This window comes from Octopus sinensis, linkage group LG4 (assembly GCF_006345805.1).
Source record: "Octopus sinensis linkage group LG4, ASM634580v1, whole genome shotgun sequence".
In the NCBI taxonomy this organism is placed as follows: domain Eukaryota; kingdom Metazoa; phylum Mollusca; class Cephalopoda; order Octopoda; family Octopodidae; genus Octopus; species Octopus sinensis.
The window spans coordinates 81,042,732-81,057,928 of NC_043000.1; the positions used below are offsets into that span (position 1 = coordinate 81,042,732).

General features: G+C 36.6%; 1 protein-coding gene across 1 annotated transcript in view; it reads left to right on the top strand.

The window, feature by feature from the left end:
* The window catches only part of LOC115210368 (rap guanine nucleotide exchange factor 4), an 853,913-nt gene that overhangs the window by 261,593 nt on the left and 577,123 nt on the right, over positions 1-15,197 (top strand). The window contains exon 3 of the mRNA XM_036502201.1: positions 7,191-7,279. Coding sequence (XP_036358094.1) covers positions 7,191-7,279 — 89 coding nt within the window. The remainder of the gene's footprint in view (positions 1-7,190; positions 7,280-15,197) is intronic.

Sequence of the window (15,197 nt, forward strand, 5' to 3'; positions counted from 1 at the left end):
GGTGGCAGGTCTTCTCAAGTACAGCAATGTGTCATGTCTCTTGGTCCTCTGTCACCTACTTCTTAAGGTCCTGCGTTTTGAGATTGGCCTTCACTACTTCATCCCATGTTTTCCCGGGATTCCCTCTTCCACAGCTTCCCTCCACTTTAAATGATCATTGTTTTGAATTAATCATACATTATCTCATAACTTTGTGATTTCAATGGTATGATTGTTTTATTCTTTGACTGATATTGTAGGTAGGTGAGAAAGGCTGGATCTGGTTAGTTTGAACATTAAACAAGTAGAATATTTTGGCCAGGTATGGCCAGTTTAAATTCTAAAGGGTTAATCATGACAAAGTTATCAGACTAAATTTTTCATCATTTAATAAATTAATTGAAACAAAAGCAGTATATTTCAAAAACAATATTGTAATAGAAGGATTAAAATATTGGGTCATCTGATAAATAATGTGGGTTTTTTTTATACTTCTTTTATTTTTCAATATTAGGATAAACAGAGTTATTTTTTAATTTAAAATATATTCTCCTTCATTCTTTACAATTCTCTTCCATCTATCTGGTAGACTTTCAAGGTCCCTTTTCCAAAATTCACTTGTCAGTGATGAAAAGTACTCCTCCAGTACTGTTCTGACTTTGTCTACAGAATTCATTTTTTTTGTCCAAATGATTTTGAAGACTGCAGAATAAATAATAATCAGATGGGACAATGTCTGGTGAATAAGGGGGCTGAGGCATCGTTTCCTATTTAAACAGCTCCAGCCTTTGGAATGTCATCCTCATTATATGTGGGCATGCATTATCCAGATGGCAGAACACCTTTGAACTTAAAACCAAAGATGGTCATTTTCCAATGACGTTCAGGTGTCACTGAATGGTTACATGACCAAATCCAAGCTTCTCTGCTAGTTCCTCAACAGTTGCAATGGGAATTTGTTCCACCAGAGTACTTATTCTATCAGTTTCTTTTGCCAAACTGCTAAGTTACGGGGACATAAAACACTAACACCAGCATTGTTTGTTAAGCGATGTTGGTGGGGGAGACAAACACAGACACACAAACACATACACATACATACATATATACATATATATACATATATACGATGGGTTCCTTTCAGATTCCGGCTACCAATTCCACTCACAAGGCTTTGGTCGGTCTGAGGCTATAGTAGAAGACACTTACCCAAGGTACCACGCAGTGGGACTGAACCCGGAACCATGTGATTGGGAAGCAAGCTACTTACCACACAGCCACTCCTGCACCTATATATATATATATATATATGCACATATATATATATATTCACACACGCACTCACATTCATACACAAACACACATATCTTTCATGGACTCCTTTTAGTTTTCAGGTATCAAATCCACTCACAAGGCTTTGGCCAATCCAGAGCTGTGGAAGAAGACACCCAAGATCATGTGGTTGGGAAGCAAACTTCTCACCAGACAGCTACTCCAGGCAGTTTCTCTAAGAATACTCAATAAGTTAACCGTTACAGCTTTATATTGTGTAGATAAACTGAAAAAGAAAAGACTTTGATGTATTGAGCTGGCCAAAAAGCTCATTTGCTTTTTTTAAGGGAAATAAGACACAAATTTTAAACATAAAGCGATTTATTCAATCAATGTTATAATTACTGTTTAACTTCAATATCTTCAACCATGTTGTAAACAAATCCACTTTTCTGTGCTCAAAGAAATTTCTGTCTTTACTGAAGAACTCTTCCAGTTGAATTTTTACATCCTCTTCAGAGTTGAAAATCTATCCATTCAACAAATTTTAGCCTGACCTGAAACAGATGAAAATGTGACAGTGAAAGGTTGGGTGAATATGGATTGTGAGGCAAAACTTTCCAGCCAAGCCACCAGAATACGAGGGACGTTCAATAAGTAATGCCCCTGACTCACTTGCGTTTGTTTGATCTAGCTGAAATTTTGCATGTGCAATTATTTATATCTCTATAGATTAAGTGGCAAATTACAGCTCTGAACTATTGTGGTTTCTGATTTACAGGTGTTTGAACTGAGTCAAGTGTGAAATGGAGCCTGTTGAGTGTCGAGCAGTGATCCGGTTTTTGTATTTGAAAGGTCGCACACCACGGGAGACTTCTGATGAAATGAAAGTAACTTATGGTGATGATGTCCCATCATATGACCTTGTAAAATGCTGGCATCGTGAATTCAAACATGGTCAGAACTCTGTGGAAACAGCTCCCAGATCTGGTCGCCCCACTTCTGTCATTGATGAGGCATCTGTCCGTCAAGGTGAGGCTGCCATTTTGGAAGATCGATGCATAACTATTCACCAAATAGCCCATTGCGTCAAGATTAGTACCGGGTCTATGGAAACTATCATTCATGACCATTTGCATATGCAAGAGGTGTCTGCCAGATGGATTCCCAGGTTGCTCACACCTTTCCAGAAGCAAGAACGTGTCGAGTGCTCGAGGATGAATTTGGAGATGTGCCAAGAAGATTAGTCAAAATTTTTCAAAAGACTGATTACACATGATGAAACCTGGGTCCATCACTATGATCCAGAGACCAAAGCCCAATCAATGCAGTCGAAGCACCGTGACTCACCTCCTCCAAAGAAGGCAAGGGTGCAGCCCTCCGCTGGCACGGTCATGCTCACAATCTTCTGGGACCAGGATGGAGTAGTGATGACAGATTTCCTGGCAAAGGGTACCACAATTACAAGAGCCTATTATGCTTCACTTTTGAGGAAATTAAGAGAAGCTATCAAAATCAAGAGGCGGGGCAAGATCAGCAAAGACATCCTCCTCCTGCAGGACAACGCTCTGGTCCACAACTCGCATGTCGCCAGATCAGAAGCACAGGTGTGCGGCTATGAACTCCTCCCCCATCCCCCTACTCTCTTGACCTTGCACCCTCTGATTTTCACCTCTTCCCAGCCATGTAGTTGTTTTTGAAAGGAAAGAGTTTCCCAGATGATGCAGCCTTGATTTCTGAAGTCACGTCATGGTTGGGGGACCAAGCTGGGGTCTTCTACAAAAACGGCCTCCAGAGCTGCATCAAATAACGGGAGAAATGCGTAACTCTGGGTGGTTCCTATGTAGAAAACGACTAATAACTATGCCAAGTTTCGTTGCTTTACCCCTATGGGAAGTGGGTCAGGGACATTACTTATTGAACGCCCCTCGTATCTGCTGTCTGCAAAAGATTGTGTTATCTAACATTGTCATGATGAAAGACAATACCCTTATGATTAGCATGTTCTGGATGCTTCGGGTGGATCTCTGGGTTTAATTTGTCCAGCTGATTATAGTACACATCTAAATTGAGGGTCCTGTTCATAGGAAGAAGCTTATAAAAGCCAACAGCTTTCCAGTTCCATCAAATTGAAAGCATATCCTTCTTTGGGTGAAGCCCTGTTTTGGAGCTTGTTTGTGGTGGTTTACCACTCTTCCCCCATAATCGTTTGCATTTAACATTATTATAGACAATTCATTTTTTATTCCCGTTCATCATTCACTTCAAAGAAAGATCGTTTTCTCCATGTATATGAAACAAATTGCTGATAGACATTCGTTGGCATCACATTCTCCTTATCCAACTGATATGGGACCTAAATGTCAAGTCTACTGACATTACCAAGTTGATGCAGATGGCTTTTCAACACTTGGATATTTGGAGAATACCTGCAATTTTTCTGGTCATATAAAGAGGGTTGGCTGCAATCAGGTCCTTCATTTTGTCACTATTAATCTCAGTTGGCTGGCCAAAGTAAAGTGCATATTGAATGGAAAAATTTCTTGATTGAAATCTTGGAAAACTATATCTGACAGACATGTTCCATAACAGCATTTTCTCCACACACAGGACATATCTCCCTGCAGGTTTCCTTTGCTTTCTTACTTTTTTAACCATAGAAAAAATGTATTGATAATGCTTATTTTGGTTCTCCATTTTCAGGGTGATCTCAAGCATACAAAATACAATCTGTCTTGTCTCAAATTTGCGTCAATTTATGTTAGTGTGTCAGACACCTAACAAGTATGCATGCACAAATGATAAAATGAATGGAGCCAGATATCTAATGTGTATGCATGCACAAGGGAAAAAAAGCAAATGAAATTTTTGGTATACCCAGTATATATATATATATATATATATATGTGAATACACACTCCCACACACATTCACATGGACATGTCATGTTTCTACAAATTAGCCGACTTACTATAAAGTGTGTGCAGTAATAACCTTCTGAGACACAATGAATGCAAGGTGGTTGAATTGATATATGTGTATGTATATAGGTATACATACCTGCATATGTGTGCATGTGTGTTTGTATGTATCTATATATGTATGTATATATTTAGTGAGTCATTGGACTGTGAGAGTGTGATCTACACAAAATGTCTATCCTGGTAGGTGGAGAAGAGAACCTTCTTTAACAAAAGCCATTGTCATTTTCCTGCTTTTTTTATGTTGATAATGAAGCAACTGGGGATTATCCGGAGACACTAGCATTGTCATATTTTGTTTCCTTTGTCCATATCATGGTATCTTTGGCTGACAATGTTTTGCTGTTCTTTATATATATAGGTGTGTGTGTGTGTGTATACTGAATGGCATCGACCAAAGATTTTACTCCCCAGTTTACCAGACATATAGATAATACTCTCTCTCTCTCTCTCTCTCTCTTCTCTCTCTCTCTCTCCCTCCCTCCATCCCTCTTCTAGAAATTATTATGAACACCATAGTAACACGTGGTTGAAGAATGGGTCGTTAAACAAAAATATCATGTAATACTTTGTTCAGTCCTATTTAGCTGCCTTTATGCTCAGCTTTGTCCTTCTTTTCCTCTGAAATTGATTAATTAAGAAGAAGAAAGAGTATTGGGGCTGCTATAATCAACTGCAAGGCCCTTGAAGAAGTACTCCAGAATGGTCACAATGCAATGACTGAAACCAATAAAAGAATAAAAGAATATTTATCATTGCAAATATCATCACAATAGTCATTATACAATCATCATCAAGAACATGATCAATGTTTTCTGTCATCATCACGTAATCATTATCATCATTATTATTATCATCATTATTATCATCATCATTGTCATCATTATCTCCATCATTGTCAATGTTGTTCTCATCATCATAATTGCCAAATGTTATCATCATCATTGCTGTGTATTCACATTGTCATCATTATCATCACCTTCATTATCATTACCATCGTCCTTAAAAACACCATCATTATTATTTTCACCTATTTCTTCTTTCAGCATTATCAAAATCACCACCGTCTTCATTATCATTTTACTTTAACATATTTTTGTTCCTCACCATCATCTATTATTTATTTATTTTGTTAATGTCAGGGAAAATACCTTGTGGTATTTGCCTAGGCTCTTTACACTTTGAGTTGATCCTTTCGTAGTCAATAAAATAAAACACCAGTCAAGTTGACGGTATTGACAATACTTTCCCTTCAGAACTGCTGGACTTGTGCTTAAATCAAAAACCATATTATTATTAAAGTGATGGCTTGTTGCCAACTTAATGTGGCAGTCCCAGGAAAGGGAAGACTGCTACTGTTATTTAGTCCCAAGAAACACCGTTTCTAGTTGGCTACATGACACAAGCGTTCTGTGTCAAGTTTTCAAACAGGGAAGATAAGCACCTCCACCCAACAAAGCCAGCATCCAGAGACTAGTTTCATATTATTATTATCATTATTATCATTTCATTATATGTAACAACACACACTTTATGTCTGTCTTTGTATTGTCCCCCTCATTCTTCGCCCTTGTGGTCAATAAATGAAATCATTATTATTATTATTATTATTATTATTATTATTATTATTATTGAGTGACAGAGCAGTGCATGCCATCAAAGTGACACTGGGGTAAAATATACGAAGTGCACATGCATCACAACCAGATGTGCACATGGTGATCTCAGTTCTATATTTAAGAGATGAGAAATTATGTACATTATTTACATTCAACGGATATTTGTCCTCATCTTGTTTGTTGTTAACAATGTTTCGGCTGATATACCCTCCAGCCTTCTTCAGGTGTCTTGGGGAAATTTCGAACCTGGGTTCTCTTCCGAAGGTATTTTTCGATGTTGTTATAATTATTATTATTGTTGTTGTTGTTATTGTTCAGGTCACTGCTTGGAATCGAACTTGGAATCTTGGGCATAGTAGCCTGTGCTCTTAACCACTGTGCCATATGCCCAAGCACTGACCTGAACAATAATAATAATAATAATAATAATAATAATAATAATAATAACAATAATAATAAATAACATCGAAAAATACCTTAAGAATGAGAACCCAGGTTCGGAATTTCCTCAAGATGCCTGAAGAAGGTTGGAGGGTGTATCAGCCAAAACATTGTGTTAACAACAAACAAGAAGAGGACAAATATCCGTCAAATGTAAATAATGTAAATAATGTAAATAATAGTGATCTCATATCTCATGAACTTGCAGGTGGGACCTAGTTAGAATTTTCTTCAGATGAAGTAGCCCATCCCACTCAAAAGGTTTGTTTAAGGATACTTTTTTCCACTCTAGACACAAGGCCTGAAATTTTGGGGGAGGGGGGGCCAGTCGATTAGATCGACCCAGTATGCAACTGGTACTTAATTTATGCCCCCCACCCCCCGAAAGCCAGCCTCGGTTGAATTTGAACAGAAAATGTAAAGACAGACAAAATACCTCTAAGCATTTTTCACCTGGTGTGCTAACATTTTTGCCAGCTTACCACCTTGCTTAAGGATATTGAACAATACACCCATGTTTCCAGAGGTGAGTTATTTGAACCCAATGAATTCCTCTCAACACATGGTTATGATGCTCCCCACTACTTCTGCTCATGATCAGAGGTGCACATATTGTCAGACACCAAGCAACATGTTCAACTGGTTAGGGTCAAACAACTGACAAGTAAATCTGTGGCATTGAGCAGAATACTTACTGTAGCCCATACCAAGAAAAAACATGTATATGATAGCACTTTCAGTCAGTTAAGATGAGAAGCCATGAGAGTCAATGCCTGGTTGTTGTTGTTGATGTTATTATTATTATTAGTAGTAGTAGTAGCATGTTAAATTTTTTGCCTTGTTTATCTATTTTATAAATCTTGATACATCACATAAATTTTTGAATGCTGTTTTGCAGTGTTCCGGCAAGGAGACATCGGAACTAATTGGTACACTGTCGTATCTGGCACCCTGGAGGTTTATCTTTCAGATACAGGAGACCAAAAGGTAAAATGTTTTCAATTCTATGCATCTCTGTCTTCATATATATATATATATATATATATATATATATATATATATATTATGTGAAATAGAAAGATGAATAATCTTGTAGTATTAATCAAAAGTTTAACCGATACCTTAGTAGCAAAAATCACAGCAGTAAACAGCACGGTTGGAGGTACAACCATCTGGCGTTGCAACCGTGCGTTGGTGCGGATAATTGAAATTAAAACATTATTGGTGAATTGAAGAAATGGAGCTGAACGCAGATTGAACAGAAATCGTTTTATTTCATTCTACACGTGTTTCGAAAGGCACAAATTACCAAAATCCGATTGAATAATGGGACCATATTGTGTCTTTCTCTTCAGGAAGAAAAAAGGAAATCCGTTGGAAAAACAGAACAGAGGCGGAGCAAAAAACAAATCGAACTGTGCTCCTAAGAGCCCATGTGAAACTCTGTTTTTCCAACGGATTTCCTTTTTTCTTCCTGAAGAGAAAGACACAATATGGTCCCATTATTCAATCGGATTTTGGTAATTTGTGCCTTTCGAAACACGTGTAGAATGAAATAAAACGATTTCTGTTCAATCTGTGTTCAGCTCCATTTCTTCAATTCACCTATATATATATATATATATATATTATATAATTATATATATATATTATATATATTAATAATTAGTAGAAGCAACAGAGTGGTTCAAGCTCTGAGAGTTTTGTATGAATGCACAAATCTCTCAGACCTTGAGTTACTCTGTTAATTCTGCTAAATATTAATAAGAAATATACATATACTCATATTTTGAGTTATATTTTTCTTGTTTGCATCAACGCACCTATATATATATATATATGCTATACTATTCTATACTATTCCATGCCATGCTTGCTTTAGTGCTCTTTGACACACCACACACACACACTGTATATATATATATATATATATATATATATATATCACTTTGTGGTATGCTGTGTCATATCATCTACACACTAACAAGGCAAACCAGTAAAGTTGTTTTACATCATCAAAATAAATTCCTTACAGTATTTTTTACAATTCTCTGCTCCTTGATTTCAAGTCTGGCCCAATACCAGTTTTGCTTTTCATCTTCTGGGCCAATAAATGCAATACTAGTCAAATACTAGAGCCAGTTACTTCTCACTTTCTCTCTTTCTCTCACTTCCTCTCTATCTCCCCTTCACTCATAATTACTGTCTATCTTTTCTCTCAGAATTGGCTGCATTGAATGGGTCAAGAGAGGCAGAGTACTCACATTGTGACACCTCCAATTCTTTCCTCACAAATCTGTGAACCCATAAAGAAAGAAAAATATTTCCACATTACATATTTGTGTGTACAAACAGATATGTATGTACATACATGTCTAATGAACATGTGTGTATATACACACATGCACACAGACTTCCCGTTCTATTTCACTTGCATAAACATGGTTATAGCTTTTCTTTTATTGTCTTTTACTTCTTTCGTTAATTAGACTGTGACCATGCAGGGCACTACCTTGAAGAATTTTTTGTTGAATGAATTGACCCTAATACTTGTTTTTAAACCTGGTACTTATTCTGTTGATCTTTATTACTGAACCACAAAGTTATGCACCAGCCCAATTGTCTAGCAGTGATGGGGACAAATAAGGCACAAAAATGCACTCACACACACACACACACACACACACACACACACACACACACACACACATACATGATGGGCATCTTTTAGTTTCTATCTACCAAATCTACTCACAAGGCTTTTGTTGGCCTGAGGCTTAAGTAGAAGACACTTGCCCAAGGTGTCACACAGTGGGACTGAACCTGGAACCATATGGTTGGGAAGCAACCTTCTTACCACACAGCCACATCTAATTATTTTAATTATTTTAATTAAATTTTGTACCCCTACCCCACCCCTAGGTGATAAATACCCTGTTTAGATGAGATGATATGTGTACAATAAAGCAGTATCATATCTATCACTTAGATATAGTCCACTTCTGATTTCAGTGGGTTTGAAAGGTTATTAAAATCTGAATTAGCTCTTATTTGCAATAACTCTTCTACAAGATTCATCAGGAAACCATATCTCACTCATATATTCCATTTAGGCATGGTTACTATGACTGGATATCCTTCAAATGTCAACTCCTATTCCGGGTGCACTGAAAGCATTTTATCAGGGTACCAGCTCTTGAGAGTTTGTCATAGCTTCTACAAGACTAAAGTTCTAACTCTACACTCTGTTGTTTCCATTTGTTCAAGGCAAACGTAACTGAAGATGAGAGTAGAGCAGAGGGAGATGGATGACTGAGTGAGACAAGAGAGGGAAACAAAGCAAAATGAGAGTAATTGCGAAAGGGGGAGGAGTAATGAAACAGGAATGAGGATATGTAGTTATATGCCAGTTGTTGATGAAGAGATTGAAAAAGAATACAGAAAGTGTGTGGTTCATTTCTATTTTTTTTTTAAATCCTATCTCCTTGATTGAATAATAAATGATGAGTGTGTGCACAAATGTGGTAGGCTTTATTGCTATTGAATCTTCTAGAACAATATGTTTAACCTCCTGCAAACATCTAGATCCATGTAAATCACCACAGAACACATCTACTGCAACACCACATAATACTACTTCACAATAACTGCTATGACAATGAATTCATAACACTGTACTGTCATATCTCTGTCCTCCTGTCAAGAAGCTGTCTTCCCTCATTGATCCATATGTGATTGTGGATGCTATCATTGTTGGGTTTTTTTTTTTAACTCAATGGCAGCATTGGCTGAACAGAGATATAATCAAAAACCTCCTTGCTGTGACTCTCCCATCAATTTTCTTGAGTGCAGGAAACTTAAGACCACATTTTTCCAATGTGCCCCCAACATTTTTAGTGTGAATTAAGAGATTTTTGCAAGTAGTTCTTGCAAGTCCAGCAACTTCAGAGTGGCGAACCTCTCTGGCTTATCATCATAAATGTATATATGTAACATCATTCACTGTTGTGGTCTGTATGTGAAACCTATGATAACATGAAGTCATCTAGTATATATATATATGTATAAAAACGGCAAAATGTCTGTCTCTGTGTGTGTCCTTTATACAAATCCACAATTTTTCAGTTAGAGGGCTCGCACTTTCTATGGTCATTCAAAACTGTCCAAGGGTGGTTGTGCACATCTTTACATTTCCCCAGTCACCCGGCAAAGCTATTAAAAAATCAATAGAAGTGACATTTTTGTGAATTTTCTATCCCAAACCCAATCAAAATGCCCAAAACTTGATACGCCAATTGAATGCCAGCTAGCTGTATGCGATTGGTCGGAGATTTGGACAGTACTTGTGTGTATGTGTGCATGCACACAGCTGTATATGCATGCACTAGCACTACGCTGCATAGTGCTAGTATATATATATATATGAGAGTATTGTAGTTCGCTTGAAGCATTGTGTATTGTTTGTAAAGAATAAAAAGTTTTGAATGGTACAACAATGCACTATAATACAGACAATGGGCTATATACCTGTTGTAATCTAGTCATCCATAGTCTGATATGATATTTCAGAATAGTATTCCTTCTTCAGATATTCTTAGATGGAGTCGCTGCTTTAATCGGTTTCTAATGGCTTTTCTTTTTTATTTTGTGGAAGCGTCTCAGCAGTGGTCTCATGATACTCCATGCAGAATTCTTCATGAGAAGTGTGCGAGGTCAGCGATATCTCAACCTTGTGTGTGCTGGTACATCTGTAGCGCTGCTTCTAAGTTACGTATTATACATGCAGCTTCCTTTTTTTCCCTTCTTTTTTTTGTGTCTCTTCTTTCTTTTTTTTTGTTATAAACTACAGATTATATATTATATATATTATATATATATATATTTACATACTTTCTAATTTATTGATTTTTTTAGTTTAAAGTTTGTGGGTTGAGACAGAACTGATATTCTCTGCAAGGATTTAACATAGCCTTTGTATAACGTTGTTGTTGCATTGTATTGAACAAATATATCTGTGGTTGTGCCAAGTATTCATACATTGTTCAGTATCCTTGACTGTATATTCTATGTAATTGTTATAGAACTGACAAGCTCTGCTCCTAGTATTTTTGTCTCCTTTTTGTGCATGCATGCATTACTGTATCTTGTTCATTTATTCATTTAACATTTGTTTCTCTGTGTTAGTATGGCTTTAATAGGAAATTATTTTGAGACAGGCTTTTACAGCTGGATGCTCTTCCTGTCACCAACCCTCACCTGACTTTTAGGTGAAAATTTTTATATCATCGAATGGTCTTCAAAAGAGCAGAATGACCAGTCATAATATCAATATCAGAACTGCTTCAAGCAAATGGTGATAAATGCAATGAACATTTATGCATATTCACTTACACACAGACACACATACAGACACACATACAGACACACACATGCACATACATACACACAGACACACATGTACACATTCATACACACATATACGTATATGTATATATATATAAAATTAATATATGTTAGGAAAAATTATAGAAATTTTTTCTACCAGTAGCCTAGCATGTATACAAAGTCAATAGACATATTTTTCATATAAAATTAGTGTACATTTAAACTCAAAAAGAGGCAAGCCTTAACAGGTTACCTTACATACTAGAAGGAACAGTCAAAAAATCCAAACCACAGTTAAGAGCAAATTTCAAAGAGAATAAAAAACAAAAACATTTACGATGTTTTACAGTCAGACCTTAGGTTTCGAACTTTAATTAACAAATAAAATAATTTGCAAGGTGAAGTTCCAATCAGAGGGTACACAAAACATTAAAATATAGATTAGAGACAAAATAACACGTGTCTACTATCTTTTCAAATATCTGATATTTCAGTTCTATATTTAAGAGATGAGGAATTAAGTACATTATTAACATTATTTACATTTGACAGATATTTGTCCTCATCTTGTTTGTTGTTAATACAACGTTTTGGCTGATATACCCTCCAGCCTTCTTCAGGTGTCTTGGGGAAATTTTGAACCTGGGTTCTCATTCCTAGGGTATTTTTCAATGTTTTTATTATTATTATTATTATTATTATTATTATTATTATTATTATTATTCAGTAGTTTTATTTTTATAGCGTGCTTTCACTTCACTACCGAGCGCAGCTCTGTGTGCCTTGGGTATGTGCTGTGATTTGTTGTGATGCTCTGATGGTTATTGTATGGAAAGTGTTCTGCGTAGGATGTGTGCAGTGCCTAGTAGTGCAATTTTCTGTATGTTATATGTGTTTGTAAGTCCTGGTGTTTTTGTTATGTATTTGTCTGAATATTTTTTTATCATGCCTAATGCACCTACTATGATAGGAATTGTTTCTGTTTTCAGGTTCCACATTCTAGTTACCTCTATTTCCAGGTCTTTGTATTTTGAGAGTTTCTCCATTTCTTTTAGAGACACGTTGTCATCTGCCGGTATTGATATATCAATTAGAAAGCATTTTTTTGCTTCATGATCTCTGACAACTATATCTGGTCTGTTGGCCTTGATTTCTCTATCTGTGTGTATCGACATATCCCAGAGTATGGTTGCTTTCTCGTTTTCTGTGACCTTTTCTGGTGTGTGCCTATACCATCTTTTTTCTGTTGTTATTCCATAATGTTGGCATAGCTTCCAGTGTATGTAGGTTCCAACTCTGTCATGTCTGTGAATATATTTCTTCTTAGCCAGGACTGGGCAGCTAGAGATAATATGATTTATTGTTTCTTGTCCATCTCCACATATTCTGCAGTTACTTGTAATATTTCTTTTCATTACATGTTTTTGGTAATTTCTGGTGGGGAGGCTTTGTCTTGTGCTGCAATTAAAAATCTCTCTGTTTTTGCTTTGAGTCCTGAGCTTCTCAACCATTGCTGGGATTTTTCTTTATCTATTTCTTTTGCGTTTAGTTTAGTGCAGTATTTACCATGAAGGGGCTTTTCTTGCCATCGTTTTATCATGGTTCGTTGCTGTTCTATTTTTAGTTTGGATTTCATTTGTTTTATAGCTTTTGTTGTTTCTTCATCATCTTCTTCTTCTTCTTTGTGTTTATTAGGTGGTATGATTTCTTGTTTGTATTTGTCAGCTTCCTTAAATACTGAGAACAGTTTTTTGTTTTGCTCGTGTTTTGCTGCTATCTGGATCAGTTTTCCTTCCTTCTGAAGTAGGTATTTTTGCAGTCCTATGGTGGTTATTTTATAGTAGTTTTCCAGTTGTATAAGGCCTCTACCACCTTCTACACGTTGTATATATAGTCTTTCTATGTCAGATTTTGGGTGATGCATCCTAGATCCTGTCAGTATTTTTCTTGTTTTCCTATCTATTTTGGACAGTTCATTTCGTGTCCAGTTAAGGATATTGTAGCTGTAACTTATAACTGGGACAGCTAAAGTGTTAATACCTATTATCTTGTTTTTAGCATTGAGCTCTGTTTTTAGTATTGATCTAACTCGTCTATAATATTCTTTTTTTATTTTCTCTTTCATTTGTGTGTGTTGTGTCTTATCTAGTTCATGGATTCCTAAGTATTTGTAAGTTTGGCTTTGGTCTAATTCTTTTATTTCATTGGTTTTATCTAGTGTGATGTTGTTACTCTTAACTAGTTTTCCTCTTTTCATGGTTACTTTGGCGCATTTTCTAATCCAAATTTCATATCTATTTCTTTGGTAAATCCATGAACTGTCTTTAATAGTGTTTCCAGCTGTTTGTCATTTGCAGCGTATAGTTTTAGGTCATCCATATATAAAAGGTGGCTGATCGTTTTGCCGCATCCAGTTCTATTTAGCATATCAGATAGAGGTGACAGTGCCAAGCAGAAAAGGAGTGGAGAGAGCGTGTCTCCCTGGAATATTCCTCTTCTAATGGGGATGGCTTTGGTTTTCATGAGTCCCTCTTTTGTTTGGAGCTGTAGCACTGTTTGCCATTTATTCATAGAGTGCTCTATGAATTTTATGATTGTTGGTGCTACTTTGTTAATGGCTAGTGTTTCGAGGATCCATGTGTGGGGGATGCTATCAAACACCTTTTTGTAGTCAATCCGGGCCATACTGAGGCCTTTCTTCTTTCTGTGGCTGTCTTCAGTTACGGCTTTATTAATCATTAGTTGATCTTTACAGCCATATGAGTCTTTGCGGCAACCTTTCTGCTCTTCTGGGAACAGTTTGTTTTCGTCCAGGTGCTTGTTCAGCCTTTGCAATATCACTGCAGTAAATGCCTTGAACATAGTAGGGAGGCAGGTTATTGGTCTGTAGTTTTCTGGTTTTGTTGTTTCATTTGATTTGGGAATTAAGATGGTTTTCCCCTCTGTGAGCCATTCAAGCATTGTCTCTGGCTCTGCTAGTATGTTGTTAAAATTTTCAGCCAGCTTTTTGTGCATTCCTGTTAGATATTTCAATCAGAAGTTGGGGATCTTGTCATGCCCAGGTGCCTTCCAGTTGCTTAGTCTTTGCAGTGCCTGGGTGACCTCTTCAGTTGTTATGGGGGTCCAAAGTTGCTCAGATGCTGAGTTTGTTGTTTTAATACTCCTTTTTTTTGGTTGTTCATTCGCCAACAAAATTTCTCTCCAGAATTCTTCCACTTCTTCTGCCATTGGTGCTGCAGTGATTTCTATTTTATTTTCGCCAAGTTCTTGGTAGAACTTTTTGGGGTTGGAGTTGAACTTTTTGTTTTGTTCAAAGAAGTGCTGGCGTTTCTCGTACCGGCGGATCCTTTGTGCTTTGGCAAGGATATCTTGCTTCAGCTTTTCTTTTATCTCAGGTAAATCTTTTTCTGTAATGTTATGTTTGCGGAGTATTTTTGTTTTCTTTTTGTTGCTCAGTAGCGTTGATTGTCTACTGATTTCATTAAGAATCGACAGATCTTTTCTCATTTTTTTGTATTTT